Genomic DNA, 17,908 nt, shown 5'->3' with positions numbered 1-17,908 from the left:
TACTCTTTTAATATTAATTAAGGGTTTGTTAGTGGAAATTTTCTGCCTAAAGAATAGAAATTTAGCCTTTTCTGAAACAGAAATACAATGAGAATGCGTGTTTTGTCTCTTTTTTTGGTTTCTAAAAGGGATTGCCATGGCACTGATACAAACAGGTAAGAAAGTGTGATGCTGGTAGCTCATGGAGCCAAAGGCAGTAAGAGCTGTGAAGGGAAAGGGCTTCCTTTTTACACTGGGAAGGACAGCAGGAGTCAGATGGAATTAGCAGAGTCAGCTCACATGTAAATGCTTCAGGGAAGGAGAGTGGTGCTTCTTAAGTCTCCAGCACTTACTGAATGAAGAATAATCAAGTCTAGCAAAACTTCCTTGACTTGCACGATTATATATAATATGAAAATTATAGTAGCACTTGAAAGCCATCCCAGTCAGGTGTCTCTGTGCTGGACACTGAAATATACCCATGATGTTTTCAGCTCTTACCAAAGACACTGAAGTGGCTGGAAAGTGAGAATGGGACCAACACTGCACCAACCTGAACAAGTTCATGCTGGGATAGCTTGCCTTTGGTTAGTTAGATGAGTAGTGATAGTGCCAGCTTGCTTCTTGCAAATCCGTGTGAAAAATCGCTTTCACTAGAATAACTTTTATTATGCATCATCTTCTGGAGAAAAATCATGTGTTGTTCATAGCTCCCACAAGGAGGAAAAACAGATACCAGCTTCTTACCCAAGTAACAATTTGATGCCTCAATGTAGTTCAGAACATTCCTGTTTATTTGCAACTTGCTATCTGAACACTGTTCAGAAGTTACAGCACATGTCTGTTTCACAGGAGTGACTATGAAGAAATGCCCCTGCAGAACGGCCAAGCTATTAGAGCCAAGTATAAAGAAGAGTCAGACAGTGATTGATTGACTGGTTTCAATGCAGATAGACTTGTTCATCTGGAGTTCAGCCAGTTCTGAAGTTTTCCGTGATGGACAACTTCTTTGGCTTCCTGCAGTCTGCTGTCATCTGAACACCAACTCCCAGGAGGGACATCCTGCTTCTCTTTCTGTTTACAAGGATAAAACTGAGAAAACAAATGTTGGAACTATTTGTGGTGAAAACTGAAGAAACCAAAATTTTTACATCTCTTATAAAATGCCTGGTAGTAGAATGTCTGTGGACTAAAATCTTTGTCTATTTCCTTTTAAAAGTCTTACAGATTATATACTGAGCTTCAAATTGCTCCCTTGCTGCTTGGTTTTGGTTGCTTTTTTGTTGTTTTTGTTTGTTTTGTTTTGGTTTGGTTTGGTTTTTTTCTCTTTAGGATGGTGTACAGCATACTGCCATTCATCTGTTGCATTTTGCATTAGCTGTTTTGTATACTGTCCACCACAGTATGAAGTGCCTCATTTCCCTTTCAATTTTCTACCTTAGCCTTTTGAGTTGGAGGCAGGAAATGAAGTGGGGGTTTTTTGGTGGTTTTTGTTTTGTTGGGTTTTTCTTGAATCAGTGCAAGAAGACACAAGTTTTCTATTCTTCCTTCGAATCAGTGATACAGACTTAAGGCCATTTTAAAAATACATTTCAGTAAGTTTACCAGATTTTTAAGTGCAAGATACGGGCAAGTAGGCAATTTGTAGTGAGCCAAAATAGTCTCAGTGGTGCAAAAATATTTGTATAATATATGTTTCATTACATGCTTTACTGCCACAGCAGAAGTGTCTGTGTTGGTTTTTATAAACAGCCCTTTCAAATGGAAATATTTCAGCAACAACAAATCTCACAAGGAAGCCAGTACTCACTTCTTACTGGTCTTGTATGCTGGAGGAGATTGTTACTTGCAGAGAATAGAGTATGAAAGTTTTCTAAAGAATTACAGTTTCAAATTTCCAAACATTTCATTTTTAGAGGGTTTTTTCCTACATCATTTTTCCCTTAAGTTGTATTAATAGTTACTCTACATGCTAGGAACAGTTGTGCTTGCTCATGTATTGAACGTGCCTGAGAGTCAGCTTGTGAATATGTTTTGTGCACAGTTCAGTTTCTCTGTCATACCAGTTGCCACCTGTATGATGGGAACTTTGACTAGCACAATTTGTGATTATCTGTATTCCAGTCTGTGCTGGAACAAAGTTATTCAAGAATTAAGTATTCCTTGTACGATGCTGCTGCTTCTCTATTTAGAAGTTGGTTTTCTCCTCCACCATTGTTTGGTTCTTTATTTAAGATGTTTGTTTGTAACTACTTCTGGTTTCAGATACTTGACCTTTCTAAAAGTATCTGCTTTTTTAATATACCTGTAACAGAGATTTACTCTTAGAAAATTTCTCTGCCCTGCTGCTTTAGAAGACTCTCAAAAGCACTCTTAATCTGCTACGATATGGTGCTGGGTTGCACTAGGGAATTGTGCTCATCATTTAAACAGAATAGTGCAATGAAGTCCTGCTAGACTTGCTGAATCATACTGGGGAAAAAGGATTTTTGTCGCGCTTTAATGCAACAACTGCTCTAGACCGTGCCCACTGCAATAACCTCCTGGTGGCTGTTCAGAATCATGAAAGGGAGGCTGCACAAGGCAGTAACTCACTTAGAGGACCAAAGGAACTGCTTCATGTGGTTGTGCCCTTGCTGTCATAGAATAGTTCAGATTAAATCAGTGCTCTGCTAAAGATGTGTTGTGAGACAGTGTGTGTGACTGAGGGAGAGAGGGAAAACTTTTTAAAATTATGTAGAGCTGTGAAATTTTTGGAGAGTATCTGAAATGAAAACCTTTTTGTGCCAGGGATCATTTCTTCGTCAGAAGCAAAAGCACTGATGGATGGCTAAAGCAAGGAAATTGCTGGGGAGGAAGAGCAGGTTTTTCCCTTTAACTTCTTAATCAATATTACTTCAGAAGTACATACAGGGAAACACTAAAGAAGCAATTCAAATTAGTGGTGTTTTCTTTCCAGTAAACTGTAGTAAAATGTACCTTCAGCACTTCTTTTTAGACTGTTTTGGGAGGGTATGGGAGATGCTCTGTATCCTAAAATTGTAGAGTCCATTCTCATTTTTACTATTCCTGAGATAAGTCTCCTTATTTGAAGGTGCAGAATCAGACTTGGCAACCAATGTGGCATTGTTTACATTAGCCAAATCCTTTCAAGTTCCATTGGAGTAACAGTGGATACATGAAGTAGGTTTTCAAAAACTGGTATTTACAGTTTATATGATTCTTACATACTTGAATATTTTTCCTCTGATACTATTTAATTCTCTCCTAAGTTGTTATGAAGAGATAAGATTTGACCAATGTGCAAAGTACACTAATGTTTCTTATCACAGTCTGAACGGGTAGTTACAGTTAACTCTCAAATAGTGTCATCATGCCTTGGGATTTCATTAACTAAAAAGCGTATTTTTAGTCTAACTTGGAGATTATTTTTTCTAAGCTGTTTTCAACCCATTTCTCTTGCTGGTTTTGTTTGAATAAACTTCACTACATCACTACATTCAAAGTGGAAATAGAAAAGCTAAGAATGGGAAGCGTGTACTTAAAGTATCTCACTATGAAAATAGTGAGAAAATTTCTTTGGTCATTTTCTGAGATTATATTTAAGCAATGTTTGCCATGCAAAATAGCTTTCTCTTTTGGAAGTGCTGCAGTGTTAGGGTAGCTTGGTTGAGTCACTGTTGCATCAAATTCAATATACAGTAAGATGGCAAAAGCAATGAAGCAGATGAGGAACTAGTTTTGCTAGCAAGACTCCTCTTATTTCCATGATTGAAGAGCAGAGACAGTATTTGAAGAATATTCCAGTATAGATTGTAAACCGTTTGGGGGATTAGGTGGGATAAGTTCATCTCTGAGTAAAGTATTGAAATCTAAGGGTCAAACAGAAGAAATCTGTTTAGGAAACTAGTCGGCTTTCCTTTTATTACTGCTAAAGTAGTTATTTCAATCACTATTGCAACTGTACAAAACAAGAAATGTACACAAGGCGGCCCCACAGCACACAGTGAGCCTGGCTCCAAAGGAGATGTCATCCATTAATAACTGCAAGACTTCCTGTACACAGTGATTACAAGGGACTTCTAGGAAATCAATAATTGAGTGCAAGCCAGTCATAGCAATTACTCTGTAATATTTGCTTTACAAATACAGTTGGTGTTGAAATTGGTGGAAAACTTTCCTAGGAGTGGCAAAGAGGAAGCCTAAGGCTTAACACCAGTGAGGAACAGCTTGTGCATTGGATCTGTGGTACCAATATTGGGGAGAACAGTTCCAGCTAGGAAAGACTTTGATCTGTTGTCTTTCTCTGAGCCAAATGACAACATTTTATCCATAGTCACCTAATTTCCCCACCCATTTCCTTTTGCTTATGCCAGTAATAATTTTTGCATTACTGTAAAACTTTTTTTAAGAGTTTGTAAATATGTAAAACGAAAATACGGAAAAAATTGTGTACCAAAATGGTATAAAAATGTGTAAGATAAATGCTCTGTTTAATGAGAAGCTGTAATTAAATGCTGCTTTGAGAAAGTGTGCATGAGGACGTTAAATATTCTGTGTATCTGTAAGTTGTGCTAATAAAGGAAATTATCCATTTATGTTGTAAAACTTCATGCTAATGTGGAATATGAAGGAAAACTGAGTCTTTTACTTCAAGGAAGTTTCTTGGAAGACTTTATGTGCATAATCGTTGTTAAATATGTTCATAATAAAGTTTTATATCTTTATATTGTATCCTGGGTTTATTTTCCTTCTACTCAATTTTAGTTTCCTTCTCATAAACTGTTTTCATGAGTTACACATATTTTCAGTTTACATGCACTTTCTTATGCATATTTAAACTTGGTTAATTGCATAAGGATGGGATCCAAGAGGCTGTGTCATCACAGATGTTTTGTATTGTTTATTGGGGGGTTTTATTATCTTGCCCAGACTTGAAGGTGGAAGGACAGGTTGCTAAATACGCCAGCCAGGGACCTGGCATTTTCAAATATCTTCACAGTGGCTTTGCAAAGCTTGCTGTGCCCATGCTGGCAGTGAGAATTCTGATGGATGTTGATACCAATAATAAAAAACAGGTTTAGAGATGGTTGAAGATGCTGATGTCATTCATCAACTTCTTACAATTCTGTCTTCCAAAAGTCTGCTCATACCTGGTAGACGGTGAAAGCAATCAGCACATTACTGGCTGTTTGGGGCGATGTTGTTTCTTATATAAACTTGAGGGAAAACTCTATGTGCTGAATAAAATGGCCACAAACTTCCCTGCAAAAATGGATATGCAGCTTACTCCTGGCTGTAGTATCAGATAGGGTGGTGCTTGTTTAGCAGGAGCAGCTAATCCTGGAGCCATTTCCTTAGATTTTAGTTTTCACAGGTCAGACTCCTCTGTGGCAGTGAATGTCTTCCCCCTTCCTTCTCCTCCCCTGCAGACTGGGGCTGCCATGCCCCCATTCCTGTAGCTGTAATCATATGAAGAGCCAAGGCAATAAGCAAGAGACAGCAGAGAATGACTGTATGATTACCTTGAATGCTCCATCCACAGTTTGAGTTTATTATTTTTAAGGCCAATTAATTACCAGGAGCCAGGACTGCCAGTTCATCACCCAAATGTTTTACTTTGGCACTGAGATGAGTTGGCCATCATCCCCTGGAAAAGGTGCTTAAAACTGAAGTGTTTGAAGGTAATGAAAATTTAAAAATCTGTTACTGTAGAACACTAAAACAGTAGTTGTTGTGCAATTTTAAAGAAAAGCACTATTTTAATCATGGGGGTGGGAAACCAACACCTAAAAATCCACAACCTCTAAACCCCTTTCTGTAGTCCTAAAACTTATACTGAAGTACTGGTTATTGCTCACATGTAAAACCATCTGTAGAACTGTATCTACCTTTCTGTAGCACAATTCCTGTTTTAATGCAACAGGGGTTTCTCCTCCCATGCCTGTCAGCCTTTACACTGACAAGCAGCTCAAACATTTGTTTGGGTTGTTATGTTTTTGGGGTTTTTTTGTTTTGGTTTGGTTTTGTTTGTTTGTTTGTTTTTTGCAGCTCAGCATATGCATGAAGCAACAAACAGCAAAAAAGGTGTGTCATTTCTGACTGAAGACTGAACCCATACTAAATCTCTCTTACAGCAATGTAAAGTATGTGCTTCTCAGGTTAAGGTATAAACACACTCTCTATAGCCTGTAGCACTCACTGGGACATGTGAAAGATGGCAGCAGCTTGTGATGAAGATGTGTTTACAGAGCTGTTTTGAAACTGGCTTGCCAGCAGAAATACAGAAGCCTTACAGCTCTATTGGAAGCCTCAAACATGCCAAGCCCAAAGCTGCTGATACATACTCCTGTTTTGCTCTTCTGACAGCAGATATGGATAGGGAGGAAGAGGGTCAAAGCCTTGCCTAGCACAGGGCTTTCCAGTCTGACTACCCTGAGCAGAGTTAGCACAGAGTACATAACACTATGCCAAACAAATGCTCTCCTGTCATTTGAACCTACACTATTAACCTCTCCAGATCATGGTATCAGTGTGTTGTAGTAGCAATCATCTCTCTTAAACAGCTCTAGCTAAGAACCAGATGCTGAACACATTAGACAAGGCTTTTAATAAATACCTACTTTATTCCTTTAACTCTGTCTAGCCTCTGTTCCAGGTCAGCCTCTCTAGCTATCACTACACAGAAGCAAATCAGAGATTGCTTGGACAGATTCCAGCCCAGGGATGCTCTCCCATATGGGTTTATAACTCTCTCAGCTTCATCAGCAGTGAGCTACTGCTTGCAGAAGCAGCACAGTTGTTGGCAGAGGTTTTCTGAAATTCATAGTATGCTCCCATTTCTTTAATTAGCTGAAAAAACATTACCAAAGCCTATGCTGAAAACTTGTTTTACTTGTTATTCTTCTGCAACTTTAGAAGGCAGGAGCCTTACTCACATATTGTTTAGTCATATTGCCTCAAGGCAGTTTTTCCCCCTTTCAGAAAGAATCATGTGTCATGAGCTACCAGAGCTCATCACTCTCACTATCAGCAAAATTAACATGGACTGAAGCTATGTTCCAGACCTACTTAATACATGCAAATCACTGCAGAAGTGAATGATGACCCAGGTACAGCTTGCTGAGCACTTCCAGAATGTGAAAAATTCCTTATCTGTCTTCGTTCAATGAAGGCAGTTATCGTTCCATGCTCCAAATACCATACAAAAAAATTAAACAGGTCCCAAAAATGCAGCCAAGTTACTTTTTGATAAACATAATCATTTTCTTGCAACTTTGTAGTGAGTTTGGCAGAATTATGAAAGTGCTTTGCATTGTAGTATGTACCTCAACTATCTTAAAGAGAACTGAACAAACTCCCCCAATAACGAAAGATTTAAGTTTAAATGAATCACACCAATGGTTATGAATTTCAATAATTTAATGCTAACCAAAAGTACAAAGTGTGAAAGTCAGTGTCTCATTTATATTGGTCTAAAAGAAATCTAGAGAAAGTGTTTGCACTGCAGCAGATTTCAGTATTAGCACCTTGAAGAGAAGTTTTGAAGTGATAAAAAAGTATAGAAAACACTGGTATGGTACTAGGTACAAACATAAAACAGGTAACAGCACGTTTTCAAATTTCTACCTTGAAGAAAAGTTACTAAAAAATGCATTAAAAACAAGTTGTTCAGGTATTCACAGTTTGAGTGGAGATGGAATCAAGTGCTGGAATAGAAAAGAGAAGAATGAACAATTTCAAGGCAATTATAGTGCGAGTCCAAAGGCACTGACAATACAGTACATGGTCTTATTCTCCCATCTCACAGTGCAGGTTCCTGCAAATACAAAAAGAGGGTTTCAGAAAGAGAAGGAAGTGAAAGTGATTACATGCATTTTTATACTTGTTTCCTTTAAGAATCTTAAGAAGGAAGCTTTCACAACAGCCCAACACTTCATACACAGCCCAGTTAGCATCACAGCCAGATGGAAAAAATACCAAACACTACGCTATTACTCCAAAACTACAGACCTGGGGGGAGAGGTATGAGGCCTAGCCTTAAAGAGACTGGCATACTGAGCTGCTAGTTGGAAAATCCAAGAGTTGTTTTCCTTACCATCACTGGAGTTGTCCCAGAAGCAAGAACTTGCTGTATGTAGCCCAGCACCATTCTTTTGCATAATCACACAGGTCACTGTTAGTCAGTAGAGAAGCTTTGATTAATTTCTCACTAACATTAATTAACATTTAGCTCCATTTTTGCTCAGCTTAGCACACACATACACGCACACAAGCAAACATGCATGCTTGTGAGCAGTTTACAGACAAGGCTCTCTAAAATCTTCCCCCAGCCCCTGCCTAGTGGTGCACTAGAAAAGGGGAAGCTGAGCTCACCAATGTACTTGAAGGGCTTCCCCAGCCTTGTGAGCTGGCTCAGGGTTTGTTCCACCACGCTTGTTGTCCACTGGTTCACTTTGCTGTGCTGGTAGGCATTGCCACCGATGGCACCCTCGATGGCCTGGGGGGACAAACAGGTCAAGGAGCTGCACTGCTGTCAGCTGCAAGGCACCCATGAGCCCTTTCCAACAGGGACCCCATACCCAAAGGGAATTCCTAAATACTGCTGCTCCACACTGCCTGTTGGAAGTGTTTTCAATTATTAAAAACATGCAGGTCAGAGTCTGAGCTATGATCTGCATAGATCATCATAGAGCCCACCTTCTGTTGTGATATTTAGATTATTTGTAATGTCCAAAAGAGGATTAAAAAAGGCACAGTAATACAGTAGCTCGTTCATCTATTCGTCTATGGAGATGAAATTCCAATTTTTGAGCTGAATAATTTCTGGGAAACAAACGCCCAGACTAAAACAGAAGACCCATGTAGTTGCTGGCTACTAACAGAGCAGAAGCCTCCAGCCAAATAATCCATTTTACTGATGAGGATAGTTTCCCCTTTAAGGCATAAACAGAAGTATGCTAAACCTACATGGTTTTCATTGGCACATTTTTTCATCACAGAAATTATTTTAAAAATAACTATAAAATTGAATTCAGAAGAGACAGGAGCATGTATTAAAGCATGTGTATTCAATTTACAGAGTTTGACCAGAACAGTTACTTTGCAACAACAAAATGACTGCACTTGTCTTACAAGAGGAATTCCAAATCCTGCTGGAATTTTTCTAGACAGAAAATTCATGTTTCTTAGCAACAAGAATAGTTCAATCATTCCAAACAAACAAGAACTCTGGAGAAAGGCATCCTGAAAGAACACAGTAACACACATATGCAGTCTACAAAAAACTCCTGTATTTTACTAAAACACAAAATCTATTTCTACAGTGCTTAACATAAAACATCCCCCTACAAATTCTAATAGGGATGCACTGCAACCAGAGAGGAGTGTGTGAAATTACTTGAAATATCTCTTGGATTTGTAATATATGTCACAGCTAAAGCTTGTTATCATTTCTGCTGATACACTGATTAAATCAAGTTACCTGTACTTTGACAGCAAACTATCTAGAAATCTATTACATATAATTTATCCCATTTAACTGAATGCCTTTTAGAACACAGCATACAACATATGAAATTTCACACCAACAAAGTGAAAATGTTTAAATTACCTCTTTAATGATGCTGCTGACTTCATCAACAAGAAATGAAGCCTACAAAGGAAAAGAAGTTAAAATAATGAGTAGGCACATTCTTCTGTTTATTATGTGTGAGCTCTTTTAAGAACATGCACTAGAAATTTAATTTATTATCCTTGTCAGACTTCTGGCAAGTCGGAAGATACCAAGTCTGCCTTTATTTGCAATGTATATGTACTCTAGCTCCTTCAGCCCAGTCAAGTTAACCTTCTTAGAAAAGTAATGAAAAGTAAGAGATTAACTAATATTGGTTGGCCTTTTGAGTCAAGAAAGCTTTCAAATTTAGACTTGGAAGCATTTTAAAGTAACATGTCCAGCACTTGTGAACACATCTATTCCCCATTCCCAATAAAGCCCGCACATGACAGTCACTGGGCTCAGGGAGATAACCTCAGCTGGCAGTGAAATGGAACCCACATCTCCAGGGCACCCATGTGGACAAAGTATCAGCTCAGAGCTGAAGGAAAAACTGTCTTGACAATCTCAGCCGGGTAAGAAGAAAGCTGCCCCTCGGAAACCAAAGGGAAAACGAAGCTCACAGGACCTTCAGCCTTCAGGGAACAGAGATTAAGCACATGGAATAAAAACAGTGAAGGCACCAACATTTAACTAATCTTAAAACTACCACCCATTTAGTGGTATGGTTAGTAGTTAATGTTTTCCTGTCTTATTCCCTCTGCTCCTGCTGCCTCCCATGTCAGGGGGTTAGAACAAGGTGCCCCACTGCTGGGCCAGGGAACAGTGACAGGGGGACCCCACGCTGCACAGCCACTCACACCCCTCCTGTCACTGCTGGGCTCTCACAGCCTCACCCCACAAACCAGGACAAAAGAAGGGCACCTAAAGGCAAACTGATAATTTCAAAAGATGGAGTAAGAATGTAAAAATGAACCTAAGCAGGTGTATGTTGAGTGGGTTTTCACTGGGAGGTCAGTCAGCCTCCCCAGCTGACAGAAATGAACAGGAGTGTGATTCCTGTGTGCAGGCAGGATGCAGTTACACCTGCTCAGGAGAATCTCAACATCACCTCTGGTCAGGAGGTGAACAGTCTAGCCAGCTTCAATGACGTCTGACATTCAGAAAGATGAGAGAAGTTGATCATTCTCCACGACAGAAGAAACAGCACATCCTGGGAGACAAGCTGGGCATTCCTTTTCCACACCTCTCTAGAGCCACCAACTTGCTTAAAAATTCAACATTTTTAAAAGCTTTAACGTGCTGTGGCAAATTGCTTGTTATTTTCAGTTTCTTGACTTGGATTTAATTTTAACATGCCTCACTTATTTTCATGGTACTTGGTATTTTACAGGTGCTTACATTTAAGGTGCACCAGTGTATTTAACCAGGTAAGGGCTACAATTATCAAAAAACACTCTCTCCCACAGAGCTTATTCCCAAGAATATGCATGGCAGACATGAAGACTGCTATCAAGCAAGATGATAAACTACATACAGTTTTCTTCTTTGTAAGATTTGCTCAGAAATGCCTTTGAGTGAGTACAAACATGTTTCACACCAAAGTGAAATTATGTAAATTCAACCCAAGTTGTCAAAGGTATTTCGATATCTAATTTGTACTGAAATAATAGATTTGAGAAATCACTTCTAGGGCTGATGTTACTTTTCAACCTTCTTCCTTTCTTGGAATGACAAAAATGAACATAAATTTCTGATATCCAGATTTAGGATATATGTGCTGTAACTGAACTATGAAATAACACAACACTATCCATTTTATTATTATGTCTTCTTTTAATATGACATAAAAACTTTCTTGTATTAATAACAAAGCGGGGGAAATAGGTTACTTTAAAGTTTCCCTGCAGTACCTCTCTGGCACAAAGCATGCAGACAATGTTTCCAACACCTTGTTTAAATAGGGTGGGGTGCTCCAAGGCAACACATGCAAACTGCAGAGCAGCACTATTGCCTTTAGTAATTCTGAACACGTTTTTGAAAACAGCTGCAAGAATGATATTCGAGTATGTTAATGATGTATTTAAAAACACCCCAAACACTGTGACTGTAACACAGGCTAGGCCCTGACATGAGGACAGGTCCTTTTAGAACAGGACAAGCCTGACACACCCTCGCCTCTCTCGCTGCTTCGCTATTGTGTCACCCTGGTCACATCGCGGCTCTTTAATCATGTCACAGCTCAGGTGACACTGTCCCTCTGCAAGAGCAGCACTGGCTGCTCCCTGCTCCTTACCGGGGGGACATCAGGCGGTCATTTGGCACGGTAACAGAGTGAGACCCTTGGTTTATTCCCTTGAGACTCCGTATCTCGGGAACGGGGTGTGACGCCCCCTCAGGGCTCCTCTAACACGCGGACCCGAGGCCTGGACTCCTCTTTCCGCACACAAAGAGCTCGCTCGGGTTTTGCCCTGGCCCAAAGAGCACCGGCCCCGCTCCCCCCGCGGCACCGGCTCCTCCGGCGGGGCAGCCCGGGACCAAACACCCCTCACGCCTTGTCCCCGAGGAACCGGCAGGGGTAGAAGGCAGAGCGGAGGAGCCCAGCGAACACCCGGACCAGGGCCGGCTCCGGGGCGGCAGAACAAAGGCCGGGCCCGCCCGCCGCCGGTGCCGGGACACGCGGCCCCACCCCGGGGGAGGGCGGCAGGGATGGCGGCGGGGGACGCCGAGGGGTGGGACCCGAGGCGGACGGACACCGCCCGAGACCCTCCGCCGGCCCTGACAGGAGACGCCAGGCGGGAGGCTGCGCTGCCCCTGTCCCCCGTCCCGTTACCTCCTCTCCCGTCTGGAACTCCTCCATCTTCCCCGGCGGAGCCGCTCCCGCCGCCACCCAGCCCCGCACCGCCCGCACTGCGCCTGCGCGCCGGCTGGGCTGGATTGGGCCCCGCCCGGCGCCCGCCAAGATGGCGCGGTTGCCACAGCGACGGCGGCCGGAGGCGGGCGGGAGATGGCGCTCGGCGGGGCGGCCGTGCTGCTGCCAAACATCCCGAGGGCTATGGCTGAGAGAGCCGGGGTGGGGGGGGGGGTTCGCTTGTCACCGCTCTGCTTTTCGTCCCGGTAGCTTAGCATTCGTGTTCAGCCATCCGAGGGATCCTCCCCTGGGAGGTCCTCTTCTCCTCAAGGAGTGAAGGAGATCTGCTTCTGGTTTCTGGAAACAGCTTAAAAAGAAGGCCTAGGTCACAAACTGAAAAAAAAAAAAAAACCAAAACAAAACCAACCAAACAACCAAAACCCAAAACCAAAAGCAAAAAAACAAACAACAACAACAAGAAAAAAAAAAAAAACACAACAAACAAACAAAAAAAACCCCAAAAACCTCCCCCCAAAAAATTTAAAAAAAAACACCAAAAAACCACCAAAAAAAAAAAAAGACAAAAAAAAAAAAACCCAAACAAACAAAAAAAAAACAAACAAAAAACAAAACAAAAAAAACCCAACCAAACAAACAAAAAACAAAAAACAAAAAAACCCAAAAAAACCCACAAAACCCCCACAAACCATAGACAAGCTCCCTCTGTCTTTTCCTTCTTTTCCTTATACTTTGCCCCCGCCCAGCCGGGTGGCTTTAGTGGGCATCTGACATCCAGACAGGGTTAGCCCCCCACAGAAGAATATTTGAATTCTTACAGTTCTAAGCAGATGACTTGATTTTTAGCAGCCATAGTAAGAACCAGGAGAATGAAATTAAAGGGCACACTTGTTCCTGGATGTTGTGTGTGCAGTGTTTACAGGTTGCCCAAGTCACTGATGCTCCCAGTCCTGGAGAGCTGCTCCAGGCGGTGGAAGATGCTGTTTGGGCTCAGAGGGGCCTGGATGAACTGCAGAAAGAGTCTGGGTGGAAAAAAAAGACTTACTGGAGACAAGTGCAAAGGGCTATACAGAGGCAGGAATAACCAGCTGTGCAAGTGCAGGACCAGCTCACTGGGTAGCTGTTCCATAGACACGTGGAGTAGGGAGGTGTTTAGGTACAATTTACCTCAATTTCTTGTATGGTGCTGTTTTTTTTTTTTTTTGTGGTTTTTTTTTTTTTTTTTTTTTTTTTAATGAAATAAATAAACAAATAGATAAATAAATAATAAAGGACATAGAGCCTGGAAGCAGTATTCCTGCTGCCCTCTCTGCAGTAAGGCTGCACGAGGAATACCATGTCCAGTTTTGGACGTTGTATTTCAAGAGGGTTGAAGGAGTTACAGCTCCAGGACCTGAGTGTGCTGACTGAGCAGTTTTGATCCTGCCTCTAGTCCTGTGTCAGGCTCTGCCTCCTGTTTTTCCTGAAAAAAGGAGACCCTGACCAGCCACCTCACTCTGTGGGCAAGAGGGATACAGTGGGACTGTGGCTGGATGCTGAGCACATCCTCAGCTCCATTCCAAGTCTTATGCTTATTGCTTCCAAAAAGCAGAGACAAAAATTGAGGACTATGAGAAGGCTGAATAAGTGGTGCTTTTTTAACAAAAGCATAAAAGGCTTTATATTTGGTTATATTCTTAGCATGTATAAAATACTGCAGCAGTTTTCCACATCCAGGGATGAGAGGAAAAACTACAATGAGTTAAGTATGTGGCAGTGAAGGCTTTGATTAAATATTAGGGGGAAGCTGGTAGTAGGGCTAATGTTCTGCAGCCTCCATTTGGGATACAATTAATCTGTCACTGCGAGTAGTTAGAATTCTCAGGTTGTTTTTGGCATCTCATTCAGTTAAAGTTTTGCCTAAAATTAAGGCCCAAATTATCCAAATATGGTGCATACATGCGTAGTTGTATGCCCCACTCAAATTGCTTTCTCTTCCATGATGCAAGGGAAAGGTGATTAAACTTGACATACACAGGTGGAAATGTTTGAACCTATTTAATTTGATGCAGACTCCTAAACTTTGCCATGTGAGTAGAATTGCTTATCTTTGTTTCATTTTAACTAGAAATCATGAAACTTGAAATACCTATAACAGCTAAGAAGGGCTTCTGTGTTGTGTGCACCTTGGTAGAGCCGGTAACAAGAAAGGAGATTTAGTGGTGAGAATAGCCTCTTATTTTTCTTCAGACTTTGAAATAATTGGGATGTAATTTTGAACTTTGTTACCCACGCTCAATTCTGTGATAGACTTGACTTAAGATACCCAATCTGAATGTTTTAGCTTTCAATTTTTACCTGAGATCAAATTTCCAGTTGTGAGGTAAAATAGCTTTCTTCTTATTGCAGATGTATAAAAATTGAATTCTCTTGAATTTTTATCCATACTAATTGCTTTATCTTCTGGAAATAAGAAGAAAACTGTTTTGTTTCCAGGAAAGAACTGTTTATCGTACAAACTAAGCTTTCTGTGCAAGTCCTGGAGACATTGAGGTTAGAAGCATTTTCACATTTATGGTGTTAGAAAAAGAAATATGTATAACTCAAAGCCGCTTCTCTTCCTGTGTGTGGCTTGAAGACTGAGCATGTTTTGGTGTATCAGTCAGCTTTTGTAGTCTCTTGTGCTGAGTGTCCTTTTAATGTTAGAAAAACCAATATCTTTGCTTGTTGCTGGTAAGAAAAGCAGCAACTTGGCAAAAGCTGTTGTAATGCTGGAGCTCTTTTTTGAGTGCATTTGTTTTTAGTGGTTTTGGGGTGCTTGTCTGAACATACATCAGTGATGTCAGCCCCCAAAGGAAAGAAAGGGGGTGGAGAACAGCCACCAGCTTTCTTTAAGGAGAGATAATTAAATAATAAGACTGCTTCTCCTCTTTTATAAGTAGTTTACTTCCTGGTGTCTCTCTTTGGTGGCTGCTGAAGAGGTAAGGATGTAGTATTACTCAATTCTATGACATAGCACAGGGGGATGCATTTTTATTTACTGGCATTTTATTTTTCAAACTGGAAAAGATTTAATGGAAAAACCATGCCTACAACTTAATTGTTTGTGTTGGGTTTAGTTATTTGGTTTTATTTTTACTCTGAATTCTGGGGTGGGATGTTATTAATATAACAGACTTAATTTTGGTAAAGCATTATCAAAGAATTTAAGTAATTTTCACATGTGTGTGCAGGGATGTGAAAGCTGAACTGTTGCAGCCAGGTAGTACAAAATAACACTCATCATTTTCTTAACTAAGAATGAACTTATGTGATTGCTCTCAGCAGAATAGAAAGTAGCCACAATTTGCAGTAGCATTTGAGACTGATTTTACTCTGAACCTTCTTAATTTGTTCTTCGCTACTGATGTATTACAGCCATCTTCTGGGTTAATGGATAAAGTAATCCAATTATCTCAAGTAAATGAAGACTGTGACTTTAGAAGACCTGTTAATTTATAATTATTTAATTGTCATTATTTTGCTGATGCTTAAGGATCTGAAAGGAGATCAATAATGCATTACATGTAAAATTGCTTTGAGGAAAAGCTTGCTAAGCTAGCCATTTTTAAGTTTAAAAACCTAGAAAAGAAGCTAGTTTTGCAAACTTAATCTAGTGCAAGGTAGGCTTTTTGCTCAATCTTCAGTAACAGAACTACATAATATTTTATCCTGATAGAAAAAAAGAGTTTTTTGAGGTTCTACTCTGTCCATGCATCATGAATCCCTCTTCTAAGGTATAGCCACATTGGTCATCCCTTCTCCCTTCCAATGGCTTTGGGATTTCTTATGATATTTTCAAGAAGTTACTGATCCATCTGCAAGGTGCCTGACTGTGTATTAGTTTAAATACAAAATGTAATAATAAACAACAATAACTATATAGTTTTATGAAATGCTTGAACATTTTTTGTGAACTTTGTGCTGAAAAGGAAGAAGTGTTGTATTTACTTAAGCGGTTACTGTTTTGGTTTTATGTAGAAGATGCTGAGCTTTGAGGTTAGCTGACTGTGTAAAACAGCTAGCTGGATTCAGTATGCGAACACGAAAGGAGGCACCTCTGAAGGTTTGTGGGTTTTTTTCCTGTCAAAGAGGGTTGTTACTGAAAACACTGCTTTACCACTGCCAAGAAACTACTCTAGTGCAGACAGCTTTGGTGTAAGAGAAAAATTCTTATTTCACAATAGTAGAGAGCTTTTTAGTGCAATTTGAGCACCTCTGTGAAATAATTACAAGTCTAAGTTTGTTGTGGGGCCCAGGATTATCTCCCATTTTGGAGGTTGTAATACTTTTATAATACTTTATTTATTCTTAATGCTACCTCATCATTCAGCTAGATTTTAAAAAAAGAATTTGAAGGAGACATCAGATAGCAACTCTTTCTGTGCTTGCTTAACTGCAGGTGTTGCTCTTCATAACTGTTTTACTGTGGCACTGTGTTCTTAATAGTTCTGTAAGACATTCATGTACTTTCCATAATATCACCAGAGCAGAGTTTTATTGGATCCACTTAGTACTGACTGTCATGCACTTGCTAGCTTTTACTGATGCTTTAGTGGGATAGTGTTCTAGATATGCCTGAAATCTTAGGACTTTATGGCAAATGTAGCTTGCCCTGTAATGGTTTTTCTGGCATCCTGTGTAGGGCAGAGACACCAGAGTTTGTCCTGACTCCTCTTTAGGTTGTGTTGATTTAAATGGAATTCCTGTTTTTAAATGTGCTCATCAATCCCAGGAGGTATTCATAAAGTAAATGATGAAAGCAGGCAAAGGATGCAGGGGCCTTTGAAAATGGCATATATTGTGTTTAAAAAATTGCTCAGGCTTTTTATGTTTCAAATGAGTAATTTCCTGTGAAAATGCAGTTGTTAAGGAAATAAATCATGATTGTGCCTATCTCTGTCTTTTTTTGTTTCCACAGGAAACCAATTTTTTTTTTTTTCTTGAACACAAGCTTCTGTGAAATGCTTTGTCCTTTTGGTGTCTGTTGAAGGGTTTCCCAAAAAACCACCCCCATACACAAATGGAATGCAACCTGTTTATGCATACATACTATCATCCTCTGCTTTTTCTGGTGGAAAAATAAGTAACTTAATTGGGGCAAACTGCATGTAAAGTAATTCCCTGCACTGACAAAAATGCATTGTCACTATATATCTGAAGTTTTAGTTGTTTCTTTTGGTGGTTTAGGTTTTTGTTCGTTTGTTTTAAATTTAAAACACAGTATTTGAAAATAATGATCCAGCAATGCAGATGGTTGGTCAGATTCTCAGCTGAGATCCATCAGTGAGGCATCTGTAACCGCTTTGGGAAAGCTTTACCCTTCTGTCCTAGGGTCTACACCTGCCTAGAGCCTGACTGTACCTACTTCAGATTAAGTTTGAAACACTTAACCAATTTTTGTATACACACCTTTAATATTGGTGTACCATAAGTGGAATTGTCTTACGTTTCTAGTAAAATGCACTAAATGTTAGACAGTAATA

At 40.2% G+C, this 17,908-nt stretch overlaps 3 protein-coding genes across 5 annotated transcripts in view; 2 read left to right on the top strand and 1 right to left on the bottom strand.

Moving 5' to 3' along the window:
- The window catches only part of TMEM181 (transmembrane protein 181), a 35,395-nt gene extending 30,682 nt beyond the window's left edge, over positions 1–4,713 (top strand). For all 3 annotated transcript variants that reach the window (XM_083856433.1, XM_083856432.1, XM_083856431.1), the window contains exon 17: positions 832–4,713. In XM_083856433.1, the coding sequence (XP_083712559.1) occupies positions 832–910 (79 nt within the window). In that variant the 3' untranslated portion in view covers positions 911–4,713. The remainder of the gene's footprint in view (positions 1–831) is intronic.
- A 2,664-nt stretch (positions 4,714–7,377) lies between these two features.
- On the bottom strand, positions 7,378–12,486 carry DYNLT1 (dynein light chain Tctex-type 1). Its single transcript, XM_083858187.1, has 5 exons — positions 12,369–12,486; positions 9,593–9,634; positions 8,356–8,479; positions 8,078–8,155; positions 7,378–7,798 (listed from the first exon to the last, which is right to left on the bottom strand). Exons 1-5 carry the CDS (start codon positions 12,393–12,395, stop codon positions 7,728–7,730), a joined length of 342 nt encoding a protein of 113 aa, XP_083714313.1. The 5' UTR covers positions 12,396–12,486; the 3' UTR covers positions 7,378–7,727.
- A 2,562-nt stretch (positions 12,487–15,048) lies between these two features.
- The window catches only part of SYTL3 (synaptotagmin like 3), a 32,093-nt gene continuing 29,233 nt past the window's right edge, over positions 15,049–17,908 (top strand). The window contains exon 1 of the mRNA XM_083856996.1: positions 15,049–15,364. The gene's annotated coding sequence lies outside the window, so the exon portion shown is untranslated. The remainder of the gene's footprint in view (positions 15,365–17,908) is intronic.

This window comes from Zosterops lateralis (genome assembly GCF_965231275.1).
Source record: "Zosterops lateralis genome assembly, chromosome: 3".
In the NCBI taxonomy this organism is placed as follows: Eukaryota; Metazoa; Chordata; class Aves; order Passeriformes; family Zosteropidae; genus Zosterops; species Zosterops lateralis.
This window is presented reverse-complemented; position numbering and strand designations above follow the sequence as displayed.

What these genes read in the sequence shown, in the direction of transcription:
- DYNLT1 (XM_083858187.1), bottom strand. Translation starts at nt 12,395, where the DNA reads ATGGAGGAGTTCCAGACGGGAGAGGAG. An exon ending in TCAGCAGCATCATTAAAGAG is followed by an intron (nt 8,480 to 9,592) that starts GTAATTTAAACA and finishes TTGTCCCCCCAG; the next exon opens with GCCATCGAGGGTGCCATCGG. An exon ending in GAAGCCCTTCAAGTACATTG is followed by an intron (nt 8,156 to 8,355) that starts GTGAGCTCAGCT and finishes ACTGACTAACAG; the next exon opens with TGACCTGTGTGATTATGCAA.